General features: G+C 41.1%; 1 protein-coding gene across 1 annotated transcript; it reads right to left on the bottom strand.

Annotated features, from left to right (window-relative positions):
• Positions 1–3098: 3098 nt before the first annotated feature.
• PDCL2 (phosducin like 2) lies at positions 3099–10033 on the bottom strand. Its single transcript, XM_056361156.1, is given in 9 exon segments — positions 3099–3198; positions 3200–3257; positions 3593–3801; positions 5365–5504; positions 6883–6886; positions 8056–8093; positions 8095–8147; positions 8612–8732; positions 10025–10033. Coding segments are annotated over 9 exon segments (732 nt in total).
• Between the last annotated feature and the right edge of the window lie 3696 nt (positions 10034–13729).

Here is a 13729-nt window from a genome sequence, read left to right as displayed (position 1 = left end):
CGCCTCGCGCCACCGCGCGTGCGCCGAGGCGCACTGCAAGCCGGAGCGCCCCGGCCCGCGCGCGGGGCCCCGCCAGGGCGCAGGCGCGGCGCGGCGGCGGCGGGCGGAGAGGCGAGCCCGGGCCCGCCGCCTGCCCTCCACGCGTGCGCGCCCGCCCGCCCGCGGCCGGCTGGGCGGGGCGAGGCGGGGAGGGGAGGGGCCGGGCGCGGGGGGGCGCGCAGGCGCAGTGGGCGCCGCGCCTGCCTGACCTCGGCTCACCTCGGCTCACCTCACCCGGTTCCCTGCTGCTCCGCTCCGCTCGAGGAGGAAATGGCGGCGGCCGCGCTGCCGGGCGGGGCGTGGGCCATCGGTCATCGGCCGCGGGGGGCGGCGCTCCCGCGGGGTCGCGTCCGGGCGCCTCGGGATCGAGGAAGCCCGACTCGGCCGGACCTGGTAGCGCCGCGTCTCCGGCTCGGAGCCCCGGGGCTCACCGGGCCGACGGTAGCCGGGCTGCGAGGTGGGGAGCCGGCGAGCGGGGTCGTCGCCCGGCCGCGCTCCGCCTCCGGGCAGCGGCGCCGCGGGAGGCTGCGAGCGAGGCCGCCTTGCGGCACAGGCGGGGCGGCCGCCGCCAGCCAGGGTGTTGCGGGGCTGGGTTTGCGGGCGGGCGCAGAGCTCGGGGCCGAGCCCTCGGCGGGGCCTCCCTGCCCGAACGGTAAACCCGGTGCGAACGGCCGTTCCGGGCAGCGCCTGAGCGCTTGGCGCGGCGCGTTCGCTCGTTCCCAGAGGGCAGCCGGCAGCAGCTCGGGTGCTCGCGGGGAACGGACGTGCCAGCACGAGTCATTCAGGGATACGAATAACCCTGACGGCGGTCGGTGGTTTCTTTTATCGGTGTGCACAAAGGGTAAAACTAACAGAGTGGCAGAGAGCAGACTTGACCGTCTCGGGCCTTTTGTTAGCGTGCAATGCTGTTGATACCAATTTTATAGAATAGTCTTACTAACGTTAAAAATAAGTAATGACTCTAGCTGAATTTAAAATCTCAGCACCTAATAAAACTCTGGCATCTCTAAGACACTGTACTAATACTACACGGTTTGCACAATTTATTTTGTACAGTACTAACATTGGCTGTTGCGGTCTGAGAGGTTTCTGGACCACCAAGCTGATGGAAGGCTCACAGCAAATGAGTTTGCTGCTTTCTGACTGAAAAGCCGTGATTTAAGTCAGTGCTTCTCATTTGCTTACAGTTTGGGGGGGTGGTGGCATGGTAAAAGTAATTGTGAACTCGATTGACTGAAGTGCCCTGTATGGGGGGTTGAAGGATTTTTTAGGCAGGCTATGTCGCTACACAGTGACGAGATGTAGATCTGTTTGGAAAAATGTATCATTTCAGCATCATAGCTATCATAGGAGTTTGCAAGACTGTCTCTGATAATAAAAGTGTTACTGTGTTTGTGTGATATTAAAGCTTACAAAAACTGTAAGATGAGCCCATATTACCGACTTTGTGGAGAAAGTTGTGAAAAAGCCCAGCTAATAAATACAAACATCAGGTATCGTAAATGTTACTCAGAGACGACTAACTGATACTGCAAGGTCTTTATGTACAGCTGTAACAGATTCCAGCCACACTGCCTACTACAGAAGTGGAATATGCTTAAATATGCAGCAGTTATGTTTGCATAAACCTGCTCTGCATGCAGCAGACATTGCAGCGAACTGTTTTCTGTAAAATAAAACATTGCTCAGTGGTAATAGTATGTAAATACTCTGAGTTTTCTTTCTCAGTGACAAGGCTGTTTATTTTTCAGTTCATCTCCTAAACAGCAATATATCTAAAAGTGTAGTTACAAATGTGTATCTGTAGAAGCCTCATTAGTGTTTGTGTCTGGAATGAAGTAATTTGACTTGGCTGCAAAAATCTCATGGATTTTTTTTTCTGGGTTACTTTTCAGGTGGGTCAGTTTCCCCATTTGAGTCACCTTGTGACTGAAGTCTTATGCAGAGGTATTGTAGGGATAGGAACCTCTTTAACAGTAACGCTGCTAAAGAGCGAACCATGAGCTCAGTTTTTCCGCTGGAGGAATTTTAAAAAGCATTAGGATAAAAACACTTTCTTAGTTACTGATTCATACTCTATTTCTAGCTTTCAATTGAGGAAAATGTGATACAAACAAAACTAATCATTTCATTACTCATGCAAAGCATAGATAATGTTCCTATGATGAAATGTAGTAAAGATAATAGGATACAGCAGGAATGGAAAAATCCAGGAGAAAATGCAGGAATATTTTCAATAAAAATGCATAATTATCAGAACTAGAATATAGTCAAGAAGCCAGGAGGCTAAAAATAACATCATGCTGCATATATCAAATTTGCCACAAGATCTTTAGTAACTAGTAGTAATTCTTCAGAAAAACAAAGTAGAGATAGCGTGTTGTCTCTCTTCACACCTTGCATGCATGGGAGCATAACACCTACCTGAATCGGGAGCATGCTTTCTTGTAGTTTTGCTTATCTACAGTTGTAAACAGTTTTGTTAAGAATATACTTATTTTTATTAGGAAGGAAAAACTGATCCAACTATCAGTGTTTTAAAAGAGTGGGAAGATCATCCTAGACACTGGAGAAAATTCTTGAACACATGTCAAACAAACGGAACTGTTAGTCAATGGATTCAGAGCCAAATCCTGATTTTATATCACTATACACATTATTGTCTTTGTGTCACCTTTTCACTGGGTGGAACTCGGAAGGTACTTTGAGCAGAGTTCCACTAGTCATTTCACTGTGAATTAAAGGAGTATCTTCTACTTATGCTGGCTAAAAGGAATAATAAAGTATGAATTGGAACCTACCAGTTACTACCCTCCTTATCCCATTCCATTTAAGCAGAGTTTGTATGAAATGAAGAATCCAGATTCTCTGTGTCAGTGACAGCCATCTATACATATCTAAAGGTAAATATGGCTTTCATTCACTATGTCAATTTCTTTCACAAAAAACCCCACAATGGAAACAAAAAAATTTTATTGTTTCAGACTTGCCAAAGGAGAAAAAAAAAAAAGTATTTCAGTTAATTTATGTCAGAAAAAATGATCTGCATTCAATTTTTCTCAAGCAACACAGCGTTTCGTATCACAGCTTTTTGTATTGGTGTTTTCATGAGCAAAAATATTTTGTGCTGATAGTGTCATCTTATTCATAATGTCTTTGGGGGGTTTCTTCTAAGTCGGTTTCTACTGCTTCAACTTCTGCTAGTTTTGACTCGAGCTCTGTAACAACAAATTACAATTTGTTCTGATAATTACAAAAGAGGAAAAAGACTTCTATTAAGGCCAAGATCCATCTCAACAACAACAAAAAATGGAGCCACCCTTGCGACAACTTATTTATCTCAGTAAAATATCTATAACCATGAAACTGCAAAATATCCATGCTTATCCAGTATTCCTACTGCAGAATTACATGAATTCTTTGGGGTTTGTAGACTTTTTTTTCTGCAAATGTAATCAAAAAACTTCTCCACCTTTAAACAATGATCTTTAGATCTAATGATTACAAACATAAAATTTCTATAACATGAATTGTTTTAAAATATTTCTTATACCTTCCACCTTAAGACGTATTCCCCCACATTCAGCTACTCCAGTGAAGCTGCCTTTTATTTCACCAGTTTTATATACAAGTATTGTGGGCAAATATCTGTTATGGTAATTCTGAACACAGCTGTTCACAATGGCTTTGAGAAACTTGACTTCTGGAAACTTTATGGCTAGCAGGCTGAGATGTTCATTAACCAGCAAACACATCAGGATGCTAGAAAAGAATAAGAAAGTATGATGACACTTCTGCTGTACATTATTTGTAAAATAATGGAAGTTATTAAAAATAAAGCCTTTGAAGAATAAATATACCTTTTCTTATAGTCTGCCTTTAATTTGTTACAAGAATTGCACCACAAGTTTTATTTAACTGCTTCTAAAATCGTGATTTAAAGAGCTGTCCAAGTACAGATACATAATGGACACAATCTATCAAATATGTGAGTATCGCTACTAGATGCTTCGAGTGTTGTGCCTCAGCTCATTCCGTCCCATTTATTGTAGAGTTCAAATGAGATCTTTTAATCTGTAATATACATTTTACTTCAATTTATTTGAACTGGCTTTCAGTTTAACATTTATTTGCTTCATTCTTTTAGTGAAATTGTGAATTTTTTAGTAAAAAAGTAACATTGGGGAAACCAATATAGTCGTACTACTACCATAGGCTTGTTCATTACTTTCATAGCTACTATTTGCAATACGATCACTGTATCAACTTCAGCAAAAAAGAAACACACGCTCCAAAACAATGGAATTTTTTTGATCCCCTGCATCCCGTTAACCTTTGAGAAGTGCGGATCTTTACTGTTAACTGAAGCTCGAGAAGCTGATTTAGCCTATGGACCCTCGGTGACTCCCAGCAGTACCCTCTCGTTGGCAAAGACAGGGCAGGCAGTTTTGTTACAAGCCATATGAGACTTTAGAGATCTCCTATTCATTCCTAAGAAATTACGATTTTCCTCACAGACTCTTACTTATGCAATGGTAAAGTATAGAATTAGTTCTCCAGTAAACAAAAGCAAAAGCAAGAAAAGCTGCTTTTTTCTTTCTTCAGACCTGTAAGTTTAAATTATTGTGATTTAAGCAATCTCATTTGATTGTTCTATTGCCTCTGGAAATAACACTCAATTCCTGACAACTGAGAAGAATCAAAGATGCTTTCTCCCTGCAGGCTTAAAAAGAAGGAAAAGACAAATCTATTCTGGATCTAAAAACTGCATTCAACATTCCATAATAATTCTCTGTGCTTTTCAAAAACTAATAGACTTGCTTTGACATTCTGCTGGATCCTGTCACAACTTCTGCTATCATTAGAGAATTTATTGGGGAACTGATAAACTAACAAATTCCCTAGCTTTGCTCAGTTTTCATAACTGAGAGTTTTCCTATTGGGCTTTTGCTTTGTTTGAGTTGAAGGGGAAATAAAGGTAGAATAATCCCTTTAGAGCACTCCTGCTGAGAAAAGAATCTGCAAACTTTCTTTAACACAGATAGTGGACAACACTCAGTGAAATTCAGAAATCTCAGTGAGGTTAAGTGCATGGTGATAAGCACACACAGCAAAGAAATCTTTCATATAACTGAACGAAAGTGATTAACTATTGCAAGTTAGTAAATCAACAAATCAAGGAGGTCCCATGCTCTGTGATTCCATTGCCTCCAAACAATTTTTTCATTAGTTTACTGTATTTCATTTTTCTTGGTATTGCTTTTTACTTACCAGTCCAATTCTCTATATTGAAGAATTCAACAACACAAACAAGAATGTAATTACCTTGACCAATAAAGATGAATTATAACCCAAACATCGCCTGGAGCATTTTTAACTTCCTTTACATACTGCTCTCCACAAATTTATCTTAGCTCCCCATACTTTGGCCTCCTCTGAAGACACTTCCATTCCTGCATGTGTTTCTGCATAATTAAAACATAATTATAACAATAAGCATTTTGGAACATTTAAAATGCATTTTAAAGTAATATCTAGTGCATTTCTCTCGATTACCTTAAAAAGCACTTCGAGTAACCCTTTAGCTCAAGGTCTTCTAACATAATTTCAGAGCTAGAAAGGCTTCTATGCTAATCTATATAAATTAAGATAACATTAAAATACATTTTCTTAGTTCATCAGTATCAGATACGGAAAACAAGTAACATTGCACAAGGGTTTATCATTTCAGACAAAGCAAGAAAAAATAAAGCAGGTACTATTTGTTTTTATGATTCTGAAAATGAGATTAGTTTGAGGAAGAACTACTAGTACTTACACCAGACAATTTTTAAAATATTCAAGAAAATTGGAATGTAAAAACAGTAGATGGCAGTATTCATCTATAAAAATACTTGCAAGGTAGAAAAGGGAAATGCCTTACTGAGATTTGTTGAACTAAAAGCAACTATTAATTTTACTAACCGAAAGCCACTATAAAAGTGGCTTTTCAAAAAAAGATTAAATAATATATGTGCAATGGTTTTACACTCTAACAACAATGCATGACAATTTAGGTTCACAACTTCCACATAATTATGTGAATTATTGTCTTCCTGTGAGAATACAGCACTAGATATACAGCATTAGCATTAGAATTATTTTAGTCATTTTAATAATGCAAGAGCAGTAAGTACAGGTAGATTCTAGGCAGAGGAAAAGTTTTGATCACATTAACTTTTTTATTCTGTGTAAACTGCATGTCTCATTTTTCTTATTTACAGTACAAAGCTCTGCAGAACTCAGCAGAGGACTTTGTAAAACGCCTACAAAAATATACATGTGTATGTCCAGTGTAGCTAAAATTACTAAGTCTCCATACAAGGTGTCAAATTTTTCTGAACCTGAATTCAGAAAACATATTGACCCTGCATGGTATTGTAAGTAAAATGATTGGTGTACGCCTAATAAATAGCTAAGTAAAGTTTTGCCTAAGAACAGGATATGATAGATCACAGAACTACAGAATCACAGCATGGCTGATGTTGCAAGGGGCCTCTGGAGGTCGATTCAACCCCCTCTGCTCAAGCAGGGTGTGCACTGAGCAGGCTCCCCAGGAACATGTCCAGATGGCTTCTGAACATCTCCAAGGATGGAGACTCCACAACCTCCTTGGGCAGCCTGTGCCAGTGTTCAGTTACCCTCATAGTAAAAAAGTGTTCCTGATGTTCAGAGGACACCTCCCATGTTTCAGATTGTGCCCTTCTTGTCCTGTCACTGGGCCCTACTGGCAACACCCTGGCTCTGGCTGCTTTATGCGCTCCACTCAGGTATTTATAGACATTGATTAGATCTCCCCTGAGCCTTCCTTCAATATAAACTTAAAATGACTATTTTCATGGAGTCAGAAATATAAAAGCCATTAAAATTAATCTTGGATAAGAAGCAAAATAAACACAATAATTGTGTATTAGGAGTCCTCGGTTGACTTGATAAACACATTTCAAAACCACACAAGTTTATCAACTACCACCATTCTAGCAGAGAAACTGCAGTGAATGACATAGTGAAACTGTAATTCGTAACACATTTTATATTGCATTTTTATTTCAATAATATATTTAGAAAGCATATTGTGCCAGAAATAAGTGCTATCCAAAAGGCAGTATTTTCGCTTTACACAAAATTATACAAAAGATGTATTTTGCTCATAATACTGAGATTAATTATTTAATTATCAATTAAAAATACTAAACAGTTTGATTCCAGCACTGCAATACAGTTTTCTTCTTTAATGGCATGCCATCCTGATATAGGTGGCATGCATTCCACACACACAACAGTATCTTTCACAAAGTTGGAACCATGTATGTTGGGACCCTGTTTTTTCTAGTGTTCTTGTGCAACATGAGAGAGAAAGGATACTCTCGATCAACCCTCTGTCCATTTCTTCCTGGCTTGAAATCCACAGAAACTGCTATCCAGAAGAGGAGAGAGAAAATGTGATACAGAACTTCCTCCTTTGAGCGTTAATCATCGTTGTTCTGACTCCTAAAGACTGGTAGAGAATATCTTCAGAGTGGCGAAGTGAGGAGTACAGTTTAATCAAGCAAACAGAGAATGAACTGTACTTGTGTAACTTAGATAAACCCTTCGGACATACAATGCCTCTCAACATACAGTACCGTACTATTTCTTCAGCAGAACTGAGGATGTATAACAGTGGTTTCCACTGTGGCCCCTTCTATTCTTTCTCTCTCAAATATCCAGCTTTCAGAATAAATAATTCTGTTCTAACAAAATGTCAAGGTAAAATACGGTGTAAACTGCTTCTCTTTGCCACTGGCAATCAGAAAGAAGTAGGACAGGAAAGTTGGTGCCCTCTATCTGCTGGCAAAGGAGCAGAAGGTGAAAAAAGGCCCTTGTGTCAGTCAGCCGACATTATTATTCAAAAGATTCTGAGTTTACTTTTCAGGAGCATGTACACATACAATAGTGACATGCACTATTAATCTGGATAGAAGTATCTTACTATACCTGTACATTTCAAAAGCTTTTCTATCATCATTGTCATCAGTCATCTTCAGCTTCCTTCAATTCTTCAAGATTCATTCTTTCATATGGTTTCACTAGGAAGTTCTCCAAAGTGTCTGCAAACATTTTAAATGTATGAAAAGTATTATATAGACATGGAACTAATGACAGATAAAGATCTACTAATTTCAGAAATTAGTCAACTTTGGCATAGCTCTGGGTAAGAGACAGAAAAAAATGAAATTTATTTAGCTATAACTATACAGGAAAACACAAAATACAGGAGCAGATTACTACCAATTGTTAAGAATGTGAATCTTGCCTATACTGACCGGTTTCTTTATGAAATTTTAAAAACCTGTTATCCATATGTTACCTGCCATAAAGTTTGTCACTGTGTTGTATGTTTAATTCAGAATTCTTTTTAAAATAACAAAACGAAAATAGTTAAAATAACATAAAATTATTGTACGATGGTGGTTACAAAAAGCATTATTGAAAATAACTCCACTTTTAAAATTTTGTCATAATAATGGCATGTATTTTTAATTTTACTTGCCTTCTGCTTCTTTCTGCAAGTGTAAAACCATTTCTCCAATTTCATCTTTCGGTTTTTCTTTTGAAGGAAAAATTCCAAAATTTCTCAGTGTGTCATTCCATTCAGTATCTTCATTTGGATCCTGTTTTGATATTATGAAACTAAATCAACAAATCAGTCTTATGCACCTTTTTTAAAATCAAAACCAGCCCTTTTTCACTTTGGAATATAGTAAGAATATAACAAAACACCATTACTTAAAGGCTTCAGTACCTTCACGGACCTTCATTGTATTGGGTTTGCACGGCAAGGCTTTGGTAGCAGAGGGCTGCAGGGGTGGCTTCTGTGAGAAGCTGCAAGAAGTTTCCCCTATGTCCAACAGAGCCAATGCCAGCCGGCTCCAAGCCAGAGCTGCTGCTGGCCAAGGCCAAGCCCATCAGCACCGGACGGTGGTAGCACCTCTGGGATAATATATTTAAGAAGGGGGGAAAAAAACCCTGTGCAACTGCAGTCAGAAGAGAGGAGTGAGACTGTGTAAGAGCAGTCACTCTGCAGACACCAAGGTCAGTGAAGAAGGAGGAGGAGGAGGAGGAGGAGGAGGACGAGGTGTTCCACGTGTCAGAACAGAGATTCCCCTGCTGCCCATGGTGAGGACCGTGGTGAGGCAGGCTGTGCCACTCAGCCCATGGAGGTTAATGGTGGACCAGATATCAACCTGCAGCCCATGGAGGACCCCACACTGGCATAGGTGGATGCCCAAAGGAAGCTGTGACCCCATGGGAAGCCCATGTTGGAGCAGGCTCCTGGCAGGACCTGTAGACCCAAGGAGAGAGGAGCCCATACTGGAGCAGGTTTGCTGCAGGACTTACGGCCCTGGGGGGGACCTGCACCAGATCAGCCTGTTCCTGAAGGACTGCCCCCTGTGGAAGGGACCCACACTGGAGCAGTTCATGAAGAACTACAGCCCATCAGAATGACTTATGTTGGAGAAGTTTGTGGAGGACTGTCTTCTATGAGAGGGACCCCATGCTGAGGCAGGGGAAGAGTGTGAGGAGTCCTGCACTGGAGGAGGAAGGAGCAGCAGACAACTGTAATGAAGTGACTAGAACCCCCGTTCCCTTGTGCCACTGGTGGCGAGAAGGCAGAGAAACTGGGAGTGAAGTTCAGCCTAGGAAGAAGGGAGGGGGTGGGGAAGGGGTTTTTAAGTTTTTGTTTCTTTCTCATTATCCTATTCTGATTTGAATGGTAATAAATTAAACTTAATTTCCCCAAGCTGAGTCTGTTTTGCCCATGACAGTAACTGCTGAGTGATCTCCCTGTCCTTATGTCAACCCACAAGCTCTTCGTTGCATTTTCTCTCCCTTGCCCAGTTTGAGGAGGGGAGTGGTAGAGCTGCTTTGGTGGGCACCTGGTGTCCAACCAAGGTTAACTCACCACAATCATTCTCTTATGAATATTCATTTGTAATTTTTCACTTATTAACAGAAAACAGCAAGATAATAAGAGAGAAAGAAAACTCAAAATGTAAGCATAGATAAAATAATCTGTCTCCAAAATATCAGCTAAAAAATTGTCTAAAAGATATATGGAAACCTACTTTAGAAACTCAAAACTATATGCTGCTTAGTCAAACATACTTAAAGAAATACAGCATTATACAGGCAAGATTTTTGTATCAGTATTTTTATGCTTCTACTATGAACAAGGTATTGACACTGTGAATAAACATGTAAAACAATGCCTAGAATAAGAAGAAAAATATTTTTATACAAATTATTAATATTAATGTGTCAACATAGGCTACTTCATACACCAAATTTGTAGCACAGGACTTCTGTAGGTGTTAAGTCTACATTTGTGGTAATTTTAATTAAACAGTTAAGATAAAGGAACTGCATGCTATTTATAAGACTGCATTTCTACTGAAATTACATTAAAAGAATCTGTTTATTGCAACTGGACTGCCGTCAGAATGGTAGAATAGCAACACATTAGGAGGCCTCAAATATGGATTAGAAGTAGTAATGCAGATTTAATTTAAAACAGGTTGTTAATCAAAAAGTGTGGTATTTTTGGCCCTGAAATAATGATTTGTTTGAAAACCTCCATAAAGAAATCTCTGTATAAATACGTATGTATCAGAAATATTTAGTGTTATTCATAACTCCATAATAATGCAGCATCAAATGAAAAAGAAGTATATTACAATAATTTTACCTAAGGAATCATCCAAGATTTCCATTGGATTACTACCATGCCCATGAGAACTGCATTGGCCTTTCAAGCTTACAGCTAACTCGTTTTTATCCAACAAAGATCTTGTACAGAATTTGAATGAAAACAAATTCTAATGAAGATCAAGTGCTACACATGCCTCAGGAATTTCACAAAGCTAAAAAGAGTGCTGTAGATGAAAACATACTTGGGAAATCCACAAAGAGAGTAAATGGAATCACGCTATCACTCCCACGGAAGTACAGTGGGTTTGCAAGAAGACTTGGCTCTGCCAGTTTCTCTGCCATGAGGAAGAAAGCGGGGCTTGGCAGGATTTGGAGTGGGAAGGAAGTGGCAGTAGTTCCTCCAACGCTCCTACTACATGTGCTCAGCAGACTGCAGGCAAGGGTACTGCTACCAATATTCACTACTAGCAGAGCACTCCAGCTTTGCAAACATCTAGTGCCTTATTGCTATGGTAAGGAAGAGTTTTCATAGCTTAAAACTTTGGTTCCTTCTACAAAGCTCCAGTATCCAGATTTTGGACTACAGATGACAACTCCATTGTAAATAGTTATACTATTTGGAAAATTACTTTCTGTATCATTCTACCTCTAAGAACATGGTTATTTCATCACCAAGTCTTTCAAATATACTAGCAAACTTACTTTATCCACATATGAAAACATAGATGAAGAACTAAAAATAAGTTATGTTTTCCCCTTCTTTGATTGAAAAGTAATTTATATAATCCACTGGAAAGAATAGAAGAGAAGCTCCATATATATTCTAATTAATTACATGGTCACTAATGGGTCTAGAATAGGAAAAACCCAAATGCAGATTTTGTTACACTGTAATTCCTTAGGGTTTACTTTTTGTTGCATGGTTTTGAAATTATATGTCCAGTTACGATTATGTTTTTTATTATGTTTTATAATGCCTTGTGATAAATAGGACATAAAAAAGTCCTACACTGAGTCTTACTGCAAGTTTTCAACCCTTCACCAAAGCCAAATTTTTACTTAGGTACAGCCAGGGTATCAAAAAATCCACAGAACTAAGAGCCCTACTCCCCCAAGGGAAACACTGAAGAAACACGAGTGACAGGCACTCTGCCACCCTCAGAAGTGCTTTAGTGTATGATGTCTTGACTTAAATCAAGATCAGATTTCCTCACTTCACAGAATGCAAATCTTTCTCCACAGTAGAAGGATTATGAAGAATCACAAGGCATTATAAAACATAATAAAAAACATAATCATAACTGGACATATAATTTCAAAACCATGCAACAAAAAGGACTACTGAAACACAATTTGAATGTAGGTAACTTAGAAGATAAGCTCTAGCCAGTTTTTGCCAGGGATGATTTTGACACTTTGTGTTTTTCTGTATATGTAGGTCCTACATAAAATCTTTCCATAGTATTTCACATAAATGGGCTATTTTATACTATTTCTATTTAATGTTTGCAACATTCAATAGGTTTGTGTAACCAGTTGTACGTTAGACATTTTCTAGATGCTGTTAGATCTACCAAATGTAAAAGCAAAAAAAAAAATAAATCAAGAATCCTATATCACAGTAAATGTAACAGGAGATGGCATCTCATAAATCTGAACTCCAGTGTCAAGGAAGAGAAGATCAGAAACCAGCAAACCTTTTATCATTTTTTAAACAGATTTAATTAAATCAATGTTTAAAAAGTTGGTGTTAAGTGATTAGCTCAAGGTTGTAGTAATATATGAAATATATGAAAATATGTGTCAAAAAATTCATAAGATATTTGATGGGAAGAGTGCAAAGAAGCCAGGCAGTGACAAGAAGTGATCCCATGTAAACTGGAGTTTGAAGGTAGAGCGCTGAAGCAGTATTACTCTAATAGCAGGCCACAATCTCAAGCAAAAAAACTCACAAAACTTGTCACTGTTGCCAATGATAACGTTAATTACCACCAGCTTTGCCAGTGGTGATGCACATAGAAAGTCGGGAAACCCACAGGCTGGGTAATGCCAATCCTAACTCTTCAAATAAACTTGATTTGCAGGGGGGGTGGTTTTTTTGGCAAATGACATGAAACAAATTCTCAATGTTTTTAAAATATGCTACACCTATAATTGTCAAGCTAGCAGGGTGTAATATTTCATTATTCTTACAGGGCTGTAACGACAGTTAAACTCACAGGTTTCCTGGTGTGTTTGCACCAGGCACCCCCCACAATCTGCCCTCCCGCCCGCCAGGTCTGAGGTGGCCTCAGGCGGCCGCCCGGCTCTCTGCCCTGCGGGGCCCTGCGCCAGCTGCCACCTCGGTGCCACCTCGCTGCCACCTCGCTGCCACCCGCCGCGGCGCGGGCCCCTTCTCTCTCCGGCTGCCTCCGTTGAGGCGGTTGCCCCGGCCGGCACGACGTGGCTCTGTAGCGCTCGCTCGGCACCTCCCCCCACTACCCGCCTGCAGTCTGCCCCATTTCCTTGACGGCCCCACCTCAAGTCCCTCATTGCCCTCGGCCTCAGCTGCTGCCCCACTCGGACAGCTCGGGACTGGGGTGACCCTCCCGCCCACCTGCACGGCTGCCGCCGGGGCGCTGCCTCTCCCCGCGGCGGCCGCCATCTCACCCGATGGTGACAGGGCCGCCCCGGCCTCACCGGTTCTAACGGCGGGAGGCGGGAGCGCGGGGAGGGGCGGGGTGGCCGGCCCGGCCGTTCCAGCCAGCGGTCTTAAGTTATTGCTGAGAAAACTGATCCCGTTTACAAGAATTTCAGGAAGACAAAAAAAAAAACCCACAACAGAAACCAAGCAAAATTAAAAAAAAATCCAAACAAAACCTCAAACCGGAGGCACTTTCCGCCTGGGCCCCCCGAGGCGGCGGCGGGGCGCGGGTGTGCCTGAAGGGCAGCCCTGGTCCCCGCCTCGCCCTCCAGCCAC

This window comes from Falco biarmicus, chromosome 1 (assembly GCF_023638135.1).
Source record: "Falco biarmicus isolate bFalBia1 chromosome 1, bFalBia1.pri, whole genome shotgun sequence".
NCBI classification, from domain to species: domain Eukaryota; kingdom Metazoa; phylum Chordata; class Aves; order Falconiformes; family Falconidae; genus Falco; species Falco biarmicus.
This window is presented reverse-complemented; position numbering and strand designations above follow the sequence as displayed.